Source organism: Salarias fasciatus, chromosome 14, assembly GCF_902148845.1.
Source record: "Salarias fasciatus chromosome 14, fSalaFa1.1, whole genome shotgun sequence".
NCBI classification, from domain to species: domain Eukaryota; kingdom Metazoa; phylum Chordata; class Actinopteri; order Blenniiformes; family Blenniidae; genus Salarias; species Salarias fasciatus.
The window spans coordinates 38,242,643-38,266,159 of NC_043758.1; the positions used below are offsets into that span (position 1 = coordinate 38,242,643).

The 23,517-nt window shown below is 51.1% G+C and overlaps 1 protein-coding gene across 2 annotated transcripts in view; it reads left to right on the top strand.

Moving 5' to 3' along the window:
• Positions 1-23,517, top strand: part of robo1 (roundabout, axon guidance receptor, homolog 1 (Drosophila)) — a 155,303-nt gene that overhangs the window by 18,633 nt on the left and 113,153 nt on the right. Inside the window, exon 1 of one of the 2 annotated variants that reach the window (XM_030107742.1) lies at positions 16,696-17,364. The exons of the other annotated variant lie outside the window; for it this stretch is intronic. Within the exon in view, the coding sequence (XP_029963602.1) occupies positions 17,304-17,364 (61 nt within the window). The 5' untranslated portion in view covers positions 16,696-17,303. Of the gene's footprint in view, positions 1-16,695; positions 17,365-23,517 lie in introns of those variants that run through there. 2 annotated transcript variants of the gene reach the window in all.

Below are 23,517 nucleotides of genomic sequence, written 5' to 3' on the forward strand. Positions count from 1 at the left end.
ACACACACACACACACACACACTCCTGATGACGCCTGTGTTTTGGTTGGAGGGCTTCTTTCGGGCCGTTTCTCCAGAGTGAGGATAAAAGGTGTTCGCAGTGGGCTGCCCCTGCCTGGAGACCCCCCCCCCCCCCAGGTGATTTACTGGACCTCACACAGCTCCAGGAAATCACCGGGGGAAAAAAGGGAAATCTGACTGAACAGGCTGAGTCTGTTTGAGGTGCATCCCAGTGTGCGGTGGGTCTGGAGGTGCTGAACAGACTGAGGCAGAGTCGCCGTCCGGATCACGTAAAGCCCAGACCGTTTCCAGACTCTGAAACTGAAACGCCGTCTGCTCCAGACTGTCAGCTGAAACTGCGAGTTTGTGGTTTTTAGCAGCCTGGCAGGCCCTGAATGAGTATTTGAAGAAGAAAATCAAGACACGTCTGCCTCGCTGCGTTTAGTGTTCGTCTCCAAAATGATGAATCTGTCGGGTGGACGGCGCCAAGAGTCCATCTTTAATCTGGCCATTTAATCCCATCTGTGCATGAAGATGACTGACGTCGGTCAGTGAATCAGAGATGAAACTACTCCCTCGTCCTGCCCGACCTTCTTGTAGCGTATCTGGAATAAATCCCCGTTCCGTTGATGCTTTCTCTTTGCTGTTACTGATCATAAAGTAAAACCAGCTGGCACGGTTCAGGCCGTGTCACGCTAATGTGCTGTATGCTCGTCACCTGGGACTAATACAGCCAACTGTGAATTTTATAAGGAGCCACATGCTGACCTGGAGTTTGCAATACATTAAAAGTGTTTTTATTGGTCCCCCGAGACGCCGACTGTCAGCCGGCGCTAAATTGTTTCCCGATATCAAAGCGCGTTGCGCAGAACTTCACATTCATAATGAATGAGAGTGACCTGCGTGAAGGCTGCGGCTCAGACTCCTGCACTTACACTTTGTTGACACACACACAGACACACACACACACACACACACACACACACACACACACGGCGAGGAGACGGGTCTTTGGTTCTTCTGCCTCTACATGAAAGGAAGAGCGTTGCTTCAGAGAGCCGTGCGCTGACAGCTACACGGCGTCCGTCACACTTCACACAGGGCGGCAGCTTCAGAGAGCGCCGCCGTTTGTCAGGTTATGGAAGTAAAGACAGGGAGGAGGAGCGGGACCTGAAGGTTTCCACCGAGTCGTCCCTGATTGGCCTTCACGCTGCATTCTACCTCCTCGCCCCTGAACGTCTCGGCGAAAACTGTTAGCCGCACTGATGAATGTACAGACGGGTGAAGCGAGAACAGAGTCTGATCTGGAGAAGAGCGGCGGAGGCGCTGAGGTCAACGCCGCCGAACAATCACAGGGTTTAATAGGCAGAATAGAAACCGTCCATCAGCGCACTGTGGAGACAGAAAAGATGTTCTGCCGAGTGACAAAAAGACGGCGGGATGTAGAAATGGTGCAGCATTATACAATCTGTCTGTATCTCAGATATTGTTACACTCCTTCTCACACCGCTGTGCTTAAGGTCAAGATAATTGACTGAGAAAGTTTTACCTGACAGCGCTTTCAGTGTCTGAAGCATCCATTAGACTGGACTGCGTTATGAGGTTTATGCAGAGTTTGATCAAAGACACGCCGTTTTCTTCATTCTCCGGAATAATGTATAGAAGACGGCTGCAGCTCGACCTCTGGCTCTCCATCACTGCACTTCCAAATGGAAGAAAAGGGTTCCGTGTATTTATATCATGTTTACCATATTTGGATCATCCAAATCCAGATGCATTGTGTGGAATTTGGTGGAATGTTGGTTTTAGAATCAAAAATCAGCCAATTGTCAGACTGTTGGTCACACTGGTAATAATCCAGATCTGGTCACATGTGAATCTGAACGGGTGACAAATGGAGCTCCCGTCTTCTGTCTGCTCCGCTTGGTGTTTGCTTGCGGTGTTTGCAGGCCCGGGCCGGTGTTTGCTGTGTCGTCCTCTCCCGTGTGAAGGTGGACTCGTCGGGATCTGGATGTGCGGCGCTGACAGCTTTACCACATGAGAGATGGAGAGCTCTGATCTCCACTCATCCTTCGCTCCCCTCACAAGGCTCCTCCGCCGGCCTTGAGTCTCCACCCTGAAAACCAATTTCCCTGACAGTGTCACGGTGCCATATATTACCCAGAAGCCACCACGGCGTCGTCTATACCACAGTCATTTATGTTCATGTGTCTTAGTGCAGCGATCGTCGTGATGCAGGAGGCGAAGGCAGTGCTGCACTCTGCGATGTTATCCCAGTGCAGCCACAGCACTCATTTCCTATCAGTGCAACCAAAGGGAGCCTCCACGCCTGGAGGAGATATCACTGGAGATATAATTAGTCGTAAGCATGCACTAATGCCCTGCATGCAGCGTCCCCGCAGCCTCTGCTGCCGGAGTTTTTTTGTTCCCCAACCAATCTCTTTTCATTTCCCTGATCTCCACAGCTTAGCCTCAGCCCGTCTCAGGAAACGGGTCTATTAGCCATTCTTGTCAGGATGGCAAGTGAAGTAATGTGGTCAAGAGGCACTGGAGCGAAGAGGGGGTCCGATTTGAGATGGGAGCGAGCGCGAACGAGCAGGGGTCGAGCGCACAAAGACTGCGAGCGGGAAATTAAATTAGAATATTCAGATTCACGCTTCTAGTGTCCTCCTGATAATTGGGAATTAGATTGGATGGGGTTTTGCTAAGTGCTAATGATCAGCTGCTGCTGCCCCGTCAAACACACTTAATTTCCCAGGGAAAGGATAATAAGTGTTTTCCTGTAAATGGGTCACATTCTTCACCGGCTCAAAGGGGAGAAGTAAAATGCTCTGGCTCATCTACGTTTACAAGACCTGGTGGCTCGCAGAGCTTTCATAAGAGTGGCTCTGTGCAAACACTCCGCCAGGCGCAGGAAGCCGGCGTTACTGCGGCGCGGCGCAGAACCGTCTGACGTGCTTCATCTGCTGCAGTTTATGTTCCTGATACCTTTATAGGAAGAAACCCGTCCATCCATCCATCCATCTTCAGCCGCTTATCCGGGGCCGGGTCGCGGGGGCAGCAGTCTCAGCAGGGATGCCCAGACTTCCCTGTCCCCAGACACTTCCTCCAGCTCTTCCGGGAGGATCCCAAGGCGTTCCCAGGCCAGCCGAGAGACATAGGCTACGTTCACACTGCAGGGCTTAATGCTCAATTCGGATTTTTTTGTGAAATCCGATTTTTTTGCGAGTTCGTTCACATTTTCATTAAAATGCGACTTGTATGTGATCTCCCGTCTGAACGGAATACCACCCAAAAGTGTCCCGCATGCGCAGAAGAGGACAGAACGATGTCACGCAGCAGCGCTTCAGTGTTTGCTGAACTCACAAACAACATACAGAATCTGTAGCTTTTCAAGCGTCGATGATTCATTTAAGAACTGATCAAACACGTATTCTTACAATTGAATAGTGAGCAATCATTTCAGTGCTGCGCTTCTAATCAGCCGCGCCGAGCTCCTTCTGTGTGTGTGTGTGGGAGAGAGAGAGAGAGAGACAGGGAGCGAGAGAGAGGGAGAGAGAGAGAGGGAGAGCGCGCGTGTGGATATTATTATTTTTCCTCCCCGTTGTCCTGGCGCTGCAGAATTTAGCGAATGAGAAGGAAGAGAGCCAAGTTTTTGGCCATGGCGTTTTGTGGGGCAGCGGCAGCAACAGAGAAACGCAGTCAGGAGTGGGGGGACAGTGATGAGAGGCTTTAATGATACGGAGTTCAATAATATTTTTCGGATGACAAGAACTCCCTTAATGTGCGTCTGCGAGCGCCTTTTTTTAACACTCACGGTAAGACACACGTCTTCAGTGCCCCATATTGTGACGTGCAGGTCGGATAAATGCGACCTGGCCGTTCAGACTGAAGTCGCATAGCAAAAGATCCGATACGTATCGGATTTAGGACCACATATCCAAGTGGCCCGGGTCGCATTTGAAAAAATCGGATCTGCGTCGTACAGACTGTCAGGAAAAGATCAGATACAGGTCGCATAGGGGCAAAAAAATCGGATTTGGGTCACTTCAGCCTGCAGTGTGAACGTAGCCATAGTCTCTCCAGCGTGTCCTGGGTCTTCCCCGGGGTCTCCTCCCGGTGGGACATGCCCGGAAAACCTCCCCAGGGAGGCGTCCAGGAGGCATCCTGAACAGATGCCCGAGCCACCTCAGCTGGCCCCTCTCGATGTGGAGGAGAAGCGGCTCTACTCTGAGCTCCTCCCTGGTGACTGAGCTCCTCACCCTATCTCTAAGGGAGCGCCCAGCCACCCTACGGAGGAAGCTCATTTCGGCCGCTTGTATCCGGGATCTTGTCCTTTCGGTCATGACCCAAAGCTCATGACCATAGGTGAGGGTGGGAACGTAGATTGACCGGTAAATCGAGAGCTTCGCCTTTCGGCTCAGCTCCTTCTTCACCACGACGGACCGATACAACGACTGCATCACGGCAGCCGCTGCACCGATCCGCCTGTCAATCTCACGCTCCATCTGTCCCCCACTCGTGAACAAGACCCCAAGATACTTAAACTCCTCCACCTGGGCTAGGGTCTCTCTACCTACCTGGAGAGGGCAAGCCACCTTGTTCCGGTCGAGGACCATGGCCTCGGATTTGGAGGTGCTGATCCTCATTCCTGTCGCTTCACACTCGGCTGCGAACCGCCCCAGTGCATGCTGTAGGTCCTGGTTCGATGAAGCCAACAGGACAACATCATCTGCAAAAAGCAGAGATGAAATCCTGTGGTCCCCGAACCGGACCCCCTCCGGCCCCTGGCTGCACCTAGAAATTCTGTCCATAAAAATGATGAACAGAACCGGTGACAAAGGGCAGCCCTGCCGGAGTCCAACATGCACCGGGAACAGGTCCGACTTACTGCCGGCAATGCGGACCAGACTCCTACTCCGGTCATACAAAGAACGGACGGCCCTTAACAGGGGGCCCCGGACTCCGTATTCCCGGAGCACCCCCCACAAGACACCACGAGGGACACGGTCGAATGCCTTCTCCAAGTCCACAAAACACATGTGGACTGGTTGGGCAAACTCCCATGAACCCTCGAGCACCCTATGGAGGGTATAGAGCTGGTCCACTGTTCCACGACCAGGACGAAAACCGCATTGTTCCTCCTGAATCCGAGGTTCGACTATCGGTCGGATCCTCCTCTCCAGTACCCTGGAATAGACTTTCCCGCGGAGGCTGAGGAGTGTGATCCCCCTATAGTTGGAGCACACCCTCCGGTCCCCCTTTTTAAACAGGGGGACCACCACCCCGGTCTGCCAATCCAGAGGCACTGTCCCCGACTGCCACGCGATGTTGCAGAGACGTGTCAACCAAGACAGTCCCTGCACATCCAGAGACTTGAGGTACTCAGGGCGAATCTCATCCACCCCCGGTGCCTTGCCACCGAGAAGCTTACCAACCACCTCGGTGACTTCAGCTTGGGTGATGGACGAGTCCACCTCTGAGACCTCAGCCTCTGCTTCCTCCACGGAAGACGTGGCGATGGGATTGAGGAGGTCCTCGAAGTATTCCTTCCACCGTCCTGTGATATCCCCAGTTGAGGTCAGCAACTCCCCACCTCCACTGTAAACAGTGTTGGCGGAGACCTGCTTTCCCCTCCTGAGGCGCCGGACGGTTTGCCAGAATTTCTTCGAGGCTGACCGATAGTCCTCCTCCATGGCCTCCCCGAACTCCTCCCAGACCCGAGTTTTTGCCTCCACAACCGCTCGGGCTGCAGTTCGCTTGGCCTGCCGGTACCCGTCAGCTGCTTCGGGAGTCCCATGAGCCAGCAAGGCTCGATAGGACTCCTTCTTCAGCTTGACGGCAGCCCTCACCTCCGGTGTCCACCACCGGGTTCGGGGGTTGCCACCACGACAGGCACCAGAGACCTTACGACCACAGCTCCGGGCAGCTGCTTCGAAAATGGAGGTGGAGAACATGGTCCACTCGGACTCAATGTCTCCAACCTCCCTCGGGACATGAGAGAAGCTCTCCCGGAGGTGGGAGTTGAAAACCATGCTGACAGAGGGTTCCACCAGACGTTCCCAACAGACCCTCACAACACGTTTGGGTCTGCCAAGTCTGTCCGGTTTTCTCCTCCGCCAGTGAATCCAACTCACCACCAGGTGGTGATCGGTCGACAGCTCTGCTCCTCTCTTCGCCCGAGTGTCCAAAACACGCGGCCGAAGGTCAGATGACACGACAACAAAGTCGATCATCGACCTCCGCCCTAGGGTGTCCTGGTGCCAAGTGCACTTATGGACACCCCTGTGCTCGAACATGGTGTTCGTTATGGACAAACTGTGACTAGCACAGAAGTCCAATAACAGAACACCACTCGGGTTCAGATCAGAGAGGCCATGCGATCCAATCACCCCCTTCCAGGTCTCACTGTCGCTGCCCACGTGGGCGTTGAAGTCCCCCAGTAGAACAATGGAGTCCCCAGTCGGAGCACTGTCTAGCACCCCTCCCAGGGACTCCAAGAAGGCCGGGTACTCTGCACTGCTGTTCGGCCCATAAGCCGAAACAACAGTGAGGCACCTATCCCCGACCCGAAGGCGCAAGGATACGACCCTCTCGTTCACTGGGGTGAACTCCAACACATGGCGGCTGAGCTGCGGGGCTATAAGCAAACCCACACCAGCCCGCCGCCTCTCACCGCGGGCAACGCCAGAGAAGTGGAGAGTCCAGCCCTTCTCGAGAGGTTGGGTTCCAGAGCCCAGGCTATGTGTGGAGGTGAGCCCGACTATATCTAGCCGGTATCTCTCAACCTCTCTTACAAGCTCGGGCTCCTTCCCCCCCAACGAGGTGACATTCCATGTCCCTAGAGCTAGTCTCTGTGTCTGAGGATCGGGTCGCCGGGCACCCTGCCGTCGGCTGCCACCCAATCCACATTGCACCCAGCCCCTACGATTCCCTCGGCGGGTGGTGGGTCCACCGGAGGGTCGGCCCACGTCGCCCCTTCGGGCTGAGCCCGGCCGGGCCCCGTGGGCAAAGGCCCGGCCACCAGGCGCTCGCTTGCGAGCCCCAACCCCAGGCCTGGCTCCAGGGTGGGGCCCCGGCTGCGCCATACCGGGCGACGTCACGGGCCTCGATTGTAATATATTCATAAGGGCTATTGACCTGCCCTTGGTCTGGCCCATCACCCAGGACCTGTTTGTCATGGGAGACCCTACCAGGGGCATAAAGCCCCGGACAACATAGCTCCTGGGATCACGTGGGCACTCAAACTCCCCCACCACTTTAAGGTGGCAGGTCAGGGGGGGAGGGAAGAAACCCGGTGCCTTAAAACTCCAATTTTCTAAACCATTTGTTGAACTTAGAAAAAGATCCTGGAGAAGAACAAAGCTTGGCGTCAGCACTGAGCCTCCCTGGAACTTTCTGGAATGTCTTCATGCTTTCACCACGTCTGTCCTGCTTCAGGTCGTGAACAACTAGAAGACTTCAGACAGGCATGAATACTTTTACATTCCAACAAAAAAGGAGTGTAATCCACTTCACAGAGTACAACTTGAACAGCATCTGTAAAACCCACATCATCCAACCATCTTTAACCTGACTGAGACTGAGACGAAGATGGAGGAGATCCTTAACGTTGTGTAAACAATGTGTGAAAAGAAGAGATCAGTCTCTGATAAACTCCAAACTCGCCACAGAGGAACAAATGACTCGTTATAAGGTTCCAATGAAGAACATTTCATTGCATTGAACACGCCTCCAGGCTTCACATGGACAGAATCTCATTGTGGTTTCAGTAAAAACAGCCTACAAAGCATTTTGATCCTTTTACACTAAATAGGAACATCTTACTGTGCTTCATCTTCCATAAACTTAACATCCATGAAGCATGAAACACACAGGTAAATGTCTCTCAGCAGTGTCACTCAGGGAGGGGGGGGGGGCTGCCATGGCCTGCACCACCAGGAGGGGGTGGGCCGGTCTGTTTGGTACCAACATCTGTAATAATGTACTTCATGGGTTTAAAAAAAGTTCCACAAACTCACTTACTGTATCACTGCTATTTACCACACTTAGTTCAATAACAGTATGCTTTGTTGAAATGTTTTTTGTTGGCATGCATGTAAAACATTTTTACGACAATTTAATATAAAAAAATACACAGATGAAGACACTGTGGGAAATGCTAATACATTTATTATTTCTTAACTATTAATCTGCCTTTCAAACGTAACTCACATCACACACAATAGTGACTGTCACTGGAGTAGTAAGAAACACACTGTATTTGTATTCGTGTCACACATGTACACACACCGGGACATGCATGCCGGTGTGCCTCCCAAAGAAATCTCTCCGAGAGTTGGAGTTTAAACCTGGCGTCCCTGGAAGACTTTTCACTGAAGCGAAGCAGCTGGCGGTGACGTCCAGAGACAGAAGTCCTCCGTCCTGATCACCCAGACTCTCATTCCTGATCCCTCAGATCTAATAGAAGCACCCGGACATACACTGTATAATGTACGCTGTTAAGCTTCTGGGTTGCCATATGCCATCATGCATGCACACACACAAACACACACACACACGCACGCACACACGCACTAAGCAACCATTACTTTTGCAGCGCTGCGTTTGCTTTCAGACCAATTAGCCATCTTTATGAGCAAACACATAAAGAGTGTTTGGACCTCACCGAGAGCCTTGTGTACCCCTCCCTCCAGGAATGACTGTAATAACTGTCAGCGCTGACTGACGACTTGACGAGCCGTAAAAAAGAAAACAAAATCATCGCCGGTTTTATTAGCGGCGATAATGATTCATGCAAAGTCATGCCGCTGGAGCAGGATCCTGCTTGCGTCAGTCGGAGCGAGCCGAGCCGGACTGCGAAGGCTCCGCAGGGCGACGGGGTCTCAGCAGGGCTCAGGGTCTGTGTGAGAGCCGGGACCGAGAGGCGGGGGGTGGAGGGGCAGTAAATCTGAGCAGCACCTGCTGCCTGCACTCCGGCGCGTGGTGTGAGGCCAGCAGCGCCGCATATCCCATCCATCATATTTATTACATTCATCACAGCGCCCGTTTGTTTTGGCAGCTGATCGCGCCGGGGAGAGAAACAGAAAGAATGGGCTTTTTATTTGAAGGACGGGGAATGCTTTTAGCATGAGCAGAGCCGCCGCGTTCTTCCCCGCTGAAGGCCTTCGGAGAGAGATCAGTCTCCGAGGTCGGCGCTGAAGTCCCACCGAAACCACAACAACGGAGGAATGATATTCTGAGCGGACTTCTGGAAAGTTTCTGGAGGAAACATCTCACACCGAAATCTGTTACTGAGCCATCAGTTCTGGGCTCTGTGGCTCTGTGGGTTTGCTGCTGACGTTTGTCTGGAATATCAGAATGATCTGTGTGTTTTTATACCTTTGATTGGTTTGTCTTCGGTACTGTGAAACAGAAAATGTAAGATTAGAAAAACAAAGCATGGATTTGAATGTGAAACCTTGACGCAGCCCAGAAGGTTGAGTGACCACACTTGGTGTTTCTGGCTGTGACAGACTGAACAGCTGGACGCTACGCCGTGACAAATTTCCCAGACACTCACGGTCCGAGAGGTTAACCGCCGTGCTAATAGCTAACGCCCCGCTGCAGAGAGGGAGTTTCTTTCTGAATATGCGTCCACAGATATGTTTATCTTGAAACACCCCCCGTGCTCGCTGTACCCATGAGGCCGTGCACCCTGCTGGAACGCTGTTTTCCTCAGGCGCAGATAAACAAACTAGCCGTTAACCAAATAAAGCTAGTTCAAAGTTCTGATGATATATTTCCTGGTTTTGATTGAGGGAAATACTTTTAGCCAAAGTGCCATTAGAGCTGAAATTGTGTTTCTTGCCTGGAGCTTTTTGTAGAAAAACTGAATCTGATTGCACGGCGAAAGTAAAATAAATACTTATAGCTGCACCCTGCGGTTTATCTCTGAAAGTAGGAAGGAAACTTATACTGGTGAAGCAACATAAATAGTGTCTGTTGCTTTCAGAGAATTGTGGGAGTTTTTCAGCAGACGTGTCTCTGTTTGCACCACTCTGATTATCGCCACTTTAAACTGATAAACTCTTCTTTTAATGACTTGCTTTGTAACAAAGCACCTGTCTTTATTGTTGTGCCCCAGCTGTCGCTTTCACTACTGATTTGTGAATCGGCTTTAAAAACATTGGTGTTTTATACAGTGTTTGATGACTGTCATCTCGTTGTGTTAAACACAATAAAGTCTAAACGTACAATGAGAAACATCCAGAACTGTCCACATGCACTAATGTAATCAGATATATACAGACGGTCCCTTCCACCGTGTTCACAGTTCATAAAATACGACGTCGGGGTATTTCTGTCTTGCTGTTGTAATATCATTTGCACCTCCAGATGGTACCAGTAGTGTTTGGACAATGAAACCAGGGCATGGAGATCCAGTCCATAAATCTGACTGGCCCGATCACAAATGATTGCTCCGTGCACAGCTGCCGTCCAATCCATCACCCCACTTCAACAAAACACCACTACAATCAAACGCATCACAACAGCAGATGCTTGAACAACGTTAAGAAATGTAGAGATGACATAAAGCTACAAGAAAATCATCTGCGTTCATTCATCTGGGCTTCCCTGTTGTGAATCTGTCAGATTTGTTACTCAGTTAGATTTACCGTTGTCATACATGTAATTAAACAAAAGCAGCCCAACTATTTGCATTGACATCAAATTCCAGTGACTAATATACTCAAACTAATTTCAGCTTTTACTCTCAGAGCGCTGCTGTGCCTCGTGTTTTTGCTGTGGAAACAAATGAATTATTTATTTAATGAAAACGTGGCATTTTGCGTAGTTTTTCCAATGATTTCCAAATGAGTTGTTTTATTGTAAGCACTGTTACTGTTTTGCAGTAGTGGAAACTGAACAGGAGAAAATGATGGATGTTGGAACAGATGACAGTTCCAGAGCACTTCAGAATGACTTGCGTCTCATGGAGAGCGTTGACCAGGAAGTGTGGCTCTGCTGCTGCTCTGCTGCTGTCTGGCTTTGACTGGCTGAGGACCAGACTCCTGGCTCGGTGTCTCTGAACCGGCCGTCAGTCCGTAAAGCTTCTGTGTCTCCAAACCAATTAAGCCAATTAGCCATGAAACACAATGCGGTGTGTGTCGTGCATTTTTATGAGGGAAGGAGTGAAGCTGGGGTCATTCAGCGGGAAGAAGAACATCCAAGGACAACTGCAGAGACGCTTCAATACCGTCTGATTTCGCCCACGTCTTGTTTCCATGTTGTAGAAATGCAGTCGTGCGTGACGCCCTGACGCTTCTTACGAACCTCCTCGGCTCTGGATTCTTCCAAAGGCAGCAGGCTCACAAAGTGGGACTTTGAACAGAAGCAACTGGTAAAAAGCTTTTTTCTGAAGTGGAGAACAGTCATGCTCACTTCTCCCGTCTCTACCGCGGCGAATATTCCAACATCTGACTGTATTTTGATGCGGCTGCCAGGATGTTACGCGATAGCTGGGCTATTTTAATCAGCCTCCACAGGCCATGTCGAGGCTGACGCTAAACAGATGCTAATGTGAGGCCCATTAAAAGACACGGGGAAAGAGGGATTCAGCGGGTGCAGGCAAGCGGAAAAGCAACAGCCTGTTTATCGCCTCGTCCTGCTTTGTCCTGCAGAGCCGGCAGAGGCGTCCTGCGCCCGCTCCCTGCTGCAGCAGCGCCGGGCGTGGGGGCTTCCCTCAACACAGCCGCGCTTGTTCGGTTCACTGTCATCTTCTTTCACTGGGTCCCTGTCTTTTTTTTTTTTTCTTTATCGTGTCTGAGAAGTGAACAGAGCGGCTATAGAGAGGAGGAGAGCGCTCTCACCCGTCTGCTGATGGGTTGTTTTTCTCTCACACAGGCCTTTGTATCCAGCCTGTCCTTCCCTCCACGCTGGCACGCCGTCAGCATAACAGCGACAAAAACTTTTCTGCTTTCGTCCAAATTGAAGAGACTCTGTGGCTTGTTCCCCAGGTTCATCTCGCTGCTTTAACCGTTTGTTTTGGGACGGAGCCCAGAATGATTCACCCCGAGCCGACGGGCCAAACCTCCGTCCTCGGTGGACAGTCGCAGGGAAACGGATCCACAGTCGCTCTGTTTCTGACTGTTGCGTTTGAGGCCACACTGAACCGTCTTCTGCAGAGCTTTATCTCACCGCAGCTGATCCGCGCTGACTGTGGCTGAATGCACCAGGTCACCGGTCCATCACACTCAACCACACACACTCACTTTCACACCTCGGGGCAATTTCCTGTTCCAGTCCGGCGCTCGGGTTCGGGCTGTGCGGGGAAACTGGAGGACCCAGACAAAAGCCACGCACACCGGGGGATTACTGCTCACCGCTAAACGGCCCGAGCTCAAACTGAACTGTATGATTGTGTTACGTTCTTCTCTGTGTAGTTGTGTCATTTTTTTGTGCTAGCTCTGCAGCACAGCCTTGAGGAGCTGATTTTCTCACCTTGTCCGTCAGCGATGCCGTCGCACCAGCATGATCTAACTTCCTCTCGACGCCGGGCCGCCCGTTCTCTCATTCCTCACATCGCCTCTCGTCTTTCACTCTTTCTGTGTCACCTCTGGTCTGACTGTCCAAGCTGTCACGGCGCCTGAGAATCATCCTGTTCTCACTGTAAGCCCAGTGCGTGACAAAGCAATCTTTATTTAACGCGATATATCCACCCACACAAATCACTCACGCCACACTCACTTCCTATGGGAAGTTGTAAAAATAACACGTTTCCATATGTCATAAAAGATGGATAAATGTTGGCTTCGTGCTGTGATTGCCATTCCATATGTGGCTTTGTTTCAGTTGTCCTTTTGTTATAAGCTTCAACATGAAGAAAACAGCGGTGAGCCGAGGTTCCTCCAGTGTTCTGACCTTTGTTTTATGTAACTTCGGGCCTGTTTGTGATCATGAGGCGAGGCCGGGAGCGCTCACCGTGCCCGTCGGAGGACGTCCTGCAACACGCCGCCTGTGATTCGAACAGGCTGCTTGTGTAACGGTGAAACGGATCACAGCCTGAAAACAGACGCCCCGCAGCTGCTTATGACCGTACTGGAAAATGCAAAAAGAGCTCATTCACACGATCCCTTTAGCTCACGTTTTTATTTTTATCTTTTCCAAACACCTGAAGGACAGGACGTGAGTGGTGAAACGGGCGGTGTGCGCACCGCTCAGAGTCTGTGTGGAGAATGTGAAGATGCTGCAGCTGCCGTCGTCTCCGTCCAAGGTGACTCCAGCTTTTGCAACTTTCTGTTTTTGCCCCGGTGTGTTCAGGAGCTAAAACTTTGGCCTGTGGAGTGTGAAATCACCCAAAACGCATCACTTTCTGCAGATGAAAAAGCGTTCTCTGAAAGAGTGTTGTGCTTGCCTCTCGCCGGGGGGGATCTTTCGGGGGGGGGGGAGGTTTTGTTTTACGCCGTCTTGTTTGGTTCACTGGTGAGACGGGAATGAAAGCCATTAAATAGTCTTAGTCAGGGGACGGGGAATGTGCTGCGCCCCGCCCGAGCGTCACCCCGTCACCCCTCCGCTGCAGGGCCCGGGGTTTGTGAGGGGCCAGCACATCTGAAAGGAAAGCCAGCGTGTGGCCTACAGGAACCCCCGCCTCGCCTCATGCATAGAAACATCATAAGAAAAGACAGAATGTCCACAAACTCCTTTTCAATATCAAGGAAGAGAAAAGGCCGGGGAGATGAGGGACAGTCTCTCCATTGAGTCCAGGCGGGGAAACTGGATTCCACCGAGCATATTGTCCACCAAGTTTGCCCTCATTAGGATCCCATCATCCTCTTGGGGGGGGTCATTGTCTCTGGATTTAAGAGGCTAGCCAAGACTGCAGGGGTTTATGTTTTTGGCACATCTCAAAGGTGGCAGCATGAAGGAGTGGTGGGAAGTGCAGCGGGCTTCGCAGTCTGTTGCTGCGAGGCTTTTGGAGACGCCGCCTGCGTCGGGTTTCCTGGAGGAGTATCTGGATCGGGGCGTCTGTGGAAGGTGACGTTATTTCCCGGGACGACAGCAGTGCGTGTGTTTTCGGAGCTCCTCGCCATGCAGACTGCCTGCCTGCTCACGCTGTTGTTCGCCATGCTGGTCATGCTGGGGGTCCCTAAAGACCACCACGGTCCGGACCGGCCGCCCCGCCTCGCCGGGGTGCACAGGTCTCACTGGTGCAAACGGCTGCCTCATAGTCCAGGCCTGCACCAGAACCACCAGACCGCCAGGCTCTCCCATAAATGCAGCCACGTCTTCCACAGTGAGTACAGAACGCCGCATGACGGAACGTCCCTCCAAAAGCAGGGAAAAACTTTGACGACTCCTTCTCTGCTCGCTGTCTGTGGCGGCATTTCAGTATCTCAGGCTGCATATTTCACTTCAGTAATCCAGTAACATCGACCTCTGTATGATTATTTGTGTTTTTAATGTTTCCTGATGGCACAGCTGCGATGAGAAAAGGCATCAAGTCTGGATAAGTGACCTCTGATCGCTGCTCCTCCTTCTCTCCGTCGCTCTGATACATCAAACACTCAACATGCGCCTGTGTTCTCGTAGCAATCAGCCCCTCCACACACACACACACACACACACACACACACGCACACACCCTGTGAAGATGCTTCTAAGAGTGGTCTCGGTTAATAATTGCTTCCATGTTCAGTTCTCTGCCGCCGGCTGGAGGAAATTTTACTATTTAATTGGTGGTATTCAGCCGAACAGCCACTTTCCAGATCCAGGCTGTAAAAGCTTTCAGGGGAGGCGGGCGGAGAGCGGAGCGTGTCGGGCCGTAATGTAACACACACACGGACCGCGGACAAAGGAAAACACACTCTGCTCTCTGGACTTGTCCGTCAAATGGTGCTGAGGAAGGCGGAGGTGAAGCCGTGAGGGGTTAACACACAGGCTGGGTGTCAGCGTGAGTGTGAGCTACAGTGTGGCACTGAACTCCTCAGAAGTGGCCTGTAAACGTCTCAGTACAATTACAGCAAGAAAACTTAAACACAGCAACTATTTAAGATGTTGTCTTTTGTTTTAATAGTTATCCGATTTTCTAAATGTGATGACACTACAAAGAAATGTTTTTGTATATTTTAATTTACCAAAATCTGTTTAGCGAGTGGCCCTGGCTTTGATACCTTAATCTGTAAAACTGCTGATGTTTGACATAATGTGCATTTATGAGTTTCTTTTGTTTTGTGTTTTTTATTTTTTTCCTCATATTAGCATGCTAAGTGTTCTTTATGCCCTGCTGAAGCAGAAATAGGACTTAGTGTTTCTGTGTGGAGGAAGTTACTCACGAAAACATCGGAGCAGTTTGTAAAGCGTGAAAGCGAACAGGCCCATTCGAAGCCTGGAGGCTAAAAATAGACTTTTGATTTGATGTGAATGAGCGATGTGGCCACATGAGCACGGTTATATGAAGTGTTGTTTCCACAGCCTGTTTGACTATTAGCCTCTGCAGACCGTCCCCGGGGTCCACACATGCAAACATCCCATCACGAAGCAAACAGCAGAGCAGCATCGTGGGGCAAACAGACCGCAGCCTAATAAAAGCCAGAACCGGAGGAGCAGAGAACAATGGAGCGTTTCTGAGCTGGGATCATCGGTAACACGATCCAGGAGCAGCAGGAGAAGCTGAGCCTGATGACTAATCTGAGCGCTGCAGCAGATCTGCTCTCCAGGTGTCGAGGCGCTGCGCTGCTCACTGCGTCCACTGGAGGGCGCTGCTGGGCCACAAATCCACACAGGAGACACAGGAGGAATCTCTGCTCTCAGGTTTTCTTTTTGTTGCCACATTATTTTTTAAAAAACATAGCACACCCTTATAAAGTTATAATCCACACTCCCGATCACCTGACAGGTCAAACCTGCCCACTGCTCCACTTTCAAGTGCTTTGAAAAAGCATCTGAAGAAGCCCAACTTCAAGTCTGAAGCCAAAAGAAAAAAAGAAAAGAGGAAAAACATTTTTCTGTGGATGAGTTTCAACTTTGTGTCACATAGAGGAAAATGTTAGATCTGGGTTTCACTGAAATCATAGAATACTGAAGCAAATGTCTCGTCCTAATGCACCAGTGGAGGGTTTGCATTGGATTTGTACAAAAATATGTTTTAAAATGATAAATCTAAACTGTCAGATGGAAAACCACTTCACATAAAACAAAACATTTTTTTTTAAATGAGAATGTTGCTGTATCATCCAAATCTTGGGATAAATATAGAATATTACATTTTAAGTATTAGTTTTTCGTGGTGAAATATTAATGAGCTGAGAAACCTCACGAGACCAAACAAACCCCGTATTAAGTTATAATAACTCTGCAGTTTAAGAGAAACACGCACGGCGCCGCGCCGGGCAGTGCGCGCGGAGGAGGCGCGCCGCCGCTCGCGCGGATCCGGACGGGAAGAGGTTAAAACGCGTCTTTCTCCGGGAAACACTGCCGGCTGCGCGCAGGGGGAGCGGGGGCCGCGCACACCGACCCGCGACGCATTCCGCTCTCTGAATGAAACGCTGGGAGCGCGAGTGCGCGGCGCCGCTCTCTCTCTCTCTCTCTCTCTCTCTCTCTCTCTCTCTCTCTCTCTCTCTCTCTCTCTCTCTCTCTCTCTCTCTCTCTCTCTCTCTCTCTCTCTCTCTCTCAGCCTGCGCACCGCACGCACGGCGCGCTCCGGAGTCGCAGCAGAGAAAAGTGATGGAAAAGTTGTCCTGATCGCGCGTCCGGCTGCGTGCGCGAAGGAGGACAGCAGGGACACAACTCGCAAAGTTTCCGAGCCGGACTGAAATGATGTGACTGCACGCGCGGAGCTCTCCTTCCTTCCTCCACTCCTGGACTCAACTTTGTGGGAATATCAGTATTTTTTTTTTGTATTTTTCTCCACGCGGAGCTGGAAGGATCCAGACGCGAGCGGCGGGTCGACCGGAGGAGCGGGACCGGGATGAGACCGGAGAGAGGATAGAGGTCCCGCACGCTCAGCTGGGAACCGAGCGCGTCTTGACGTTTCTGCCCGTTTGGGGCCGTTTCTTCACCTTTTCTTTCACCCGTACCAGGAAGAACAAGCACACTCGCTTGGATTGCCGTGGGACTGCTCTACATACACACTTTCTTTCTTTTCTTTTTTTTGTGTGTGTGTGTGTGTGTGTGTGTGTGTGACTCACAAAACCAAAATACTTCATTTTCCAAGCGTGGATCTTGAGATTTGCCCGTGCGTCTTGACATGAGGGAGCAGATGCCTGAATTGCCTTTTGAATAATTTGGATTACACAGGAGGATTTCTCAGAGGAGAGGCGTTGAATGATGTCTCCAACTTCCATTGGAGTTGTATTTCTGATAGGAATACTGCGTGTCTGCTCAGGTAAGTGACCTGGGAGCTTTTCGTTGGAGAAACAGTGGTGTTTATTTGGATTGCAGTTCCTTCAAACTCGCTGATCGTTTGAAATGGTGCTGTGGTTTACTGAACTTTGGGCCAGTTGAAGAAATCTCATGTAACCCTACATGACTGCTGCCACACACACTTTGTTCAAGGTTTCTACAAGTCTCGTCTCCTCTGAAGAGGTCTGCGTTTTCAGCTCCGGGCCACAGTGAACATTTCCCTCACAGCCAGGAAAGTCAACACTGAGGCTGAAGGGGTTTGTCGGACTTCTAAAAGCTGAGCACACATGAAGTCACACACGCACACACACACACACACACACACACACTCAAAGTGCTGAGGCCATATGGGATCAGTGTGGAGAGCAGCGATCATCGCTCATGCAGACAGCTGCAGCCCCTCTGGGAAGATGTTTCCATGTATGTTACTGTTCCTCCTCTGGGTCAACATTAATGCTGACTGCAGCTTTTTATTATTATTATTATTATGGTTTTTTCCAAACTAAAGATATGCTGCTCATCAAACGGCACATATCGATAACAGTATTTGCCTTTTGAAAGTGTGGTTCTGGCTTCAGGCGTCGTGTTTGGTGGCGTGTCTTTGTTTAGAGCTGATTTTCTTCCACATTGCTCGTCTTCGCCCGTCACATGATTGCCTTCATAGAGCTTCCGGATCAGGTCAGGTGGGGGTTTTCCAGGTCAGTTAAACGCCGGTGCTCACCGTGTCGCTGGCAGACATTAAGAGGATTGATTTTAAAGAAATAAGATTGGCGAAGGTTCTCGGCAGAGAGGAACCACAGCGCCGCGCTGAAGTTACATGGAGGCCAACACACACATTTACAATTACTGAAGTTGCAGTCGGTGTAATTAGTTTCAAGTTTAAACCTGAAAAGCCATTAAGGCTTACTGGTCCAGGCCCTGAGTCTGTTTCCAGATGTGTCTGACATGTGAAGGATTTCAGTCGTACTCAGCCCATAATGGTTTAAGTCTCCAACAAGACCCACCCTAATCCCTCCCAAAGCTCAGGTTCCACTATTGAAGGTTTGATTCAGGCTCTGATGGCACATGTTCGCCCATATTTAGAGTCGGAGTCTTTCTTTCAGATGTTGGCCGTGTTTTCTGGCTGCTTTCATGAATCGGCTCTTTGTTTTTTGGTGCGGAGGCAGGGATGTGGCGATGGCGGGCGCCTCAGACACCACCCCGGGTTTTAGCAACAGTGTCGCACCTCAACAGGAAGTAGGGTCAGAGGTGAGAGCGCGGCGGCGGGTTCGATCTGTTTCCCGAGCCGGACAGTAACGGTCCTGTGAGAGAGCGCACGGAGGCGAAGCGGTGTCCGGTTACGCCTCGCCGCGAGGATGTCTGGGGGCGTGAGAATCGGGCCTCCTAATAGAGACGAGCCCGGATTAAACACCGGTGTCGGGAAAATTAGATTTCACGCCACTCGCCAGGAAAGGAATTCATATTTGCTGATAATTGGTGTGTGAGCAACTTCATTCCCTCCAGTGAAACCTTGATGGTGTCTGGTAACGTCTCTGAGCCGCCGTGAGAGCGCACGCCTCCAAAGGTTGGTTCCATCGCGGCGGAGGGAGAGCGATAAGGCCACCTTTGCCCCGCCGATCTCGTGATGGCTTGCGTATTGCTACTTTGCTCCGTCTTAAGGTTGTAAACGGATACCTCCATCTGTCACGTCTCACCCTGTTATCAGCTAATCTTCCTCCTGCCGTACACTAAATTGCAGCTATCTCTCCTGGTGGCCCTCTTGCTCACCCCGGAGGTGAGGTTTAGATGAGGGAGAGCGGCGGCTCACGCCCAGCAGGGCGCTCTGGATGGAATGGCCGTTCGGTTGACATATATCCAGCGTGACAGTGTAATTTCAGCTCAAATCGGAGTTGTCTCTAAACTGTATCGCCTGAGTGTGTGTCAGGCTTTTGTGTTGAGAGAGTGGGAGCGGTGCTGATAAAAATATGGGCAGCGGCCCGGTAATCATCCGCAGCCCCGGCTGCACCGAGCTGTGGAGGTCTTGACAAATTGACTCATAAGTGCTGATAAATGGCGGAGCCCTTCCGCCTCCCACATCTCGGGTGCATGACGGGACGCAGCGGGCTGCAGAGCCAATTAATGACCGCCGACCACAGGTGAGCGCCGTCTCTGTCTCCGGGACCGCTCACATGCCCCGAGCGCAGCGCAGCGCCATTAAAGCCAGCCGCCTCGCTCATCCATCTCACGCACTCCCTTCCTTTATAAAACTGTGGTGTTCAGATGTGATTTTCCAACAAGCTTCTCAAAATCGTGCCGCCTTTTAGCAGTTTAGCCTCCTGAACCGATGCTATGTGAGAAATGACGGCGGTCACACAGCCTCACACCTGTGTCCAGAAAAACTACGCCGTCTCTCCATAACTTCCACTAATGCACATTAATCTGATCCTAATCCCAATCAAATGGAGGGTTTACACCCCTGAAATCCCGGATTAGGCTAGCGTAGCCACATGGAGAACTGTGCGAGGGCCGCTGGTGTCGTCTTCCCGGTCACGGGGCCTGTGGCGGAGCCGCTAATGACTGACAAGATCAACATTTCAAAGCAGTTTGTTTGAGGGCAGATAAATTAGGCGGCGACTCTTAGTGATCTGCTTTCCCCCGACCGCTCTTCATTTAATGACCTAAAAGCGCCGCTTAATTGGATTAATTAACAAATCCATCCGACGCCAGTGGTTAGCGATTTGCCGCGGCGGCGGCAGCTCCGCCGATACGCGTGTCTCGCACGGCGATTCAGGGAATTTTGATATCTTCATAAAGCTGCGGACACGTCCCGGTGTCCTTTGTGTCGGCCGGCTGGTGTTTGACATGCGGCGCGACTTAGCTGCTGCGCTCGCTGCTTTCCTTTAACGTTAATACGACTAACTTAGCAACTTCATCAACTGAATAAGCATGTATCACGGTGTGTAAAGAAAGCGGCATGGCTAGACGGAGTTAAGCCATCTCCTCTAATAATACCCCTGGTCTGCAGCCTCAGGCTGGACCGTGCTGGTGCTGGACTCGCGGGTCGGTGTGGTTAATGCGTCTTCTGGTGACAGTCGACGCGGAGGACCAACATCCCCTGCTGCCGCTCGCTCAGGAGGTGATGGATGAGCGGGGTAGTCTGCTCTCTGCCCACATCACAGTCGGCTCGCTTAGATTTCCCACAGCTTCGCTTCCGCCTCAGAGGCACGTCGAGAGCTCGTTGTTGGAGATGCGTTGATCGTCCAGAGCATCACGGTTCGTATCGGATCCCGCCTTCCCCGGCGAGGGCGGTAATATAGACGTGAGCAGGAAGAAAAGGCGGACGCGGGGTTTTGTGTTTGTGTGGGGTGGCGAACGGGGGCTGGAAGAATCGCTCCATCCTCTTACCCATCCCCCGCTTTTTCTTTTTTTTCTGGCCCAATTTTTTAAGACTTGCCTTTTTTGTGACTGGTCAGAGCAAAGCCTTTCTTAGATAAAGCAGGGCGGCACACTGGGAGAAAAGAAAGGCCTGTGGGGACGGGGACGGGGACGGGGAGGCCGCATTGTGCGGCGTGGAGGAGGGGAGGACTGAGGATGTGTGAGGAGCGGCGAGGGGAGGAGTGCAGCTACACAAAGGCTACCCCGGGGTGTGGAGGGGGGGCGAGCGGGGTGAAGGGGAGGATGGAGCAGTCAAACATACCATGATACACCAGCTCTGGGAATACTCTTGATCTGGCTCCCTGTGCTCACGCTGCATATTCCTCCCGGTCCCTCATGGCGCCAAACGTGCTGATGAGGGCGGTGGTGGTGGAACGTGGCGAGGCAGGAGCGCTGGTGTTGTTGTTTTTTTCTTTTAAAGGTGGACATCTGGGGAGAGGTGAGGTTGGTTTTTGCAGGTGCTGAGTAAAGAAAAGCTGGAGTGTGGCATTGAGGGTTGGGTTTTGAAGCTGGTGGATCCAGATTCTGCGTGCTCAGGAAGTCCCACAGGACTCGCCCAGAGCGGTGGTGAGGCTGTACGACCGTGGGGTGCTCTGCCTCGTGCATTTTAAAAAGGCTCCGACCTCCCTCCCTTTCATTTTCTCCACTGGGGAGGCTGAGAGATGGCATTGAAGGCAGCCTTTGCCTGTAGCCCTCCTTTCTTTCTGGCTGCCGGAGCTCGGGCCTCCTCCCAGCCTCTGTGACCATTCTATTACCCTCTCATTTCAAGGCCTGGATACACTTTTGAAATGCTAAACCTCTCTTTGGTTATAACTGACAGGGGAAAATACCATTAAAGAGGCTGAGAGGAATAGATTAAATTAGCAGTTAAAAGAGAGACTGCTAATTAGTTGATTAATGTCTTCGGTTCCTCCCCCTCTCAGCAATACTGTCTTAGTAAGATTCCCTCCGGTGACAAGGGTTTCCGTCACCGTCAGACAATATTTCCCATTTGTTTCCTACTTCTGGAGAGATCTGGATCTTCCCCACGGAGCAGCTGATGTGTGGGGACGTTTAGAGCCCGCCGTGATCCGCAGCTGCATCGGCGGCGTCACGTGCGGCTTCCTGCAGGCGAATTCCGTCTCACAAAAGACGGCGATAAAAGTAGGCGGGGAGCACTCCATTTAAGGGGAAGCACTGAAAAACATAACTAATGAGAAGGTGACCTTGAAATTCATTATTGAAGCGGTGCTGCCGGCGTCCCGGCTTTCAGACGTAACCATGGTGACCGGCTGCTTACAGCATGTAAACAAATACACTCTCTCTGAGTCGGATTGACTTTGCTCCTTGTCTGCTATCAGACTCGCCTAATTTCAGCGAATTTGTGACATTTCCATTGAGTTGATGGTGCCAGTTTTGGTTTAAAGAAGATGCAAAACGCCTCTCAACCTTTGAATAGCAGCAACATTTCTGAATTATATGGTAAGCTTCTCAGGTTTCTGCTTTTCATTAAGCTGTCAACGATAATTTCAGACTCTGAAAGAGCTGCAGAGCTGTTTATCACTCCGCCGTCAGCGTTTCAGTCTCCTTCAGCTCACATCAGCCTCTGCCACCAACATCCTTCCTCCATGTTTGTACAATGGCAGCTTTAATTGAATAACAATTGTCATGACAGACAGGGTTTACACACAGCAATGCTTCTGCGCCGGGCCGCCCGTCCGTCAGCGAGTCTTAATCATAAGCTTCGTACCGTAAAACTTCAATTTCTGGTTTTCAGCCTCACTAACATTTCCCTACACGCACTTGGCTTTAGTCCTCTCACCTTTCTTTGGCTCAGGAGGCGACGTTTGAAAATGTTTGACTGCGTTTGGGAATAAATTACACCCTGCTTACCCCGTGTGATTCCTTTTGACCAGGCGGTGTTTATCTGGTGTCATTGTCTCCTCCAATCACAGCGTATTATTTACATCCTCAGCTCTGCTTCGTGGTTTAATGATTGCATCTCTTCAGCAGCATTAACATGTATGTACCTTTCTTTGTTGCACAAGATGCAGCGGTTTTTCTCAGTGTTTGGACGGGATTTTGAAATAAATTTAGTCAAGCAAGAGCTTTAAACCTGAATTCAGTTGTCAGATTTTGTCCTTTTCCAGAGAAAATGCAGAATGAAACCCTCTTCAGAGTTGCTGAAAATAGATGAATGGAATACTGTGAACACTGTGAGCTCTCCAGAACGTCTGAGCGGGTTTGTTCATTTATAAAGAGAAGTGACAGAGATATCACGTCGTCAGCGTTTGTCACCGGAGCTGCCCTCCCAGACCTGATCCCTCCTCCAGCGCCGACACCAGCCGCTCCCCCTCAGACGTCTGTAGAAGTGTTCCTCCGGTGAGATGCAGAGATGTGGCAGATGGGAATGGCGGATGTGGTTTTCAGCTGTAGCACAGCAGCGAGCCGTTTGGTTGGATACACTGTGTACCTGGACAGTTGGTGTGTGTGTGTGTGTGTGTGTGTGTGTGTGTGTGTGTGTGTGTGTTGAGGGGAGGACGTGGTAAGTGGGTGCTGGAAGGCAGACAGGCAAGCGAGCAGTTGTCGGCAGAAGGAAATTTCATTTTAATGCCAGACTGGGCACGGTCCCCCCTCTGCGGACGACTCGAAAAAGCCTTCTTGGCAGACTTTGCCCCTTCATTAATTTTAACCAAATATTTACTGTGCATCACATGGCAGGACTTCCATCCCGGTTTAATTT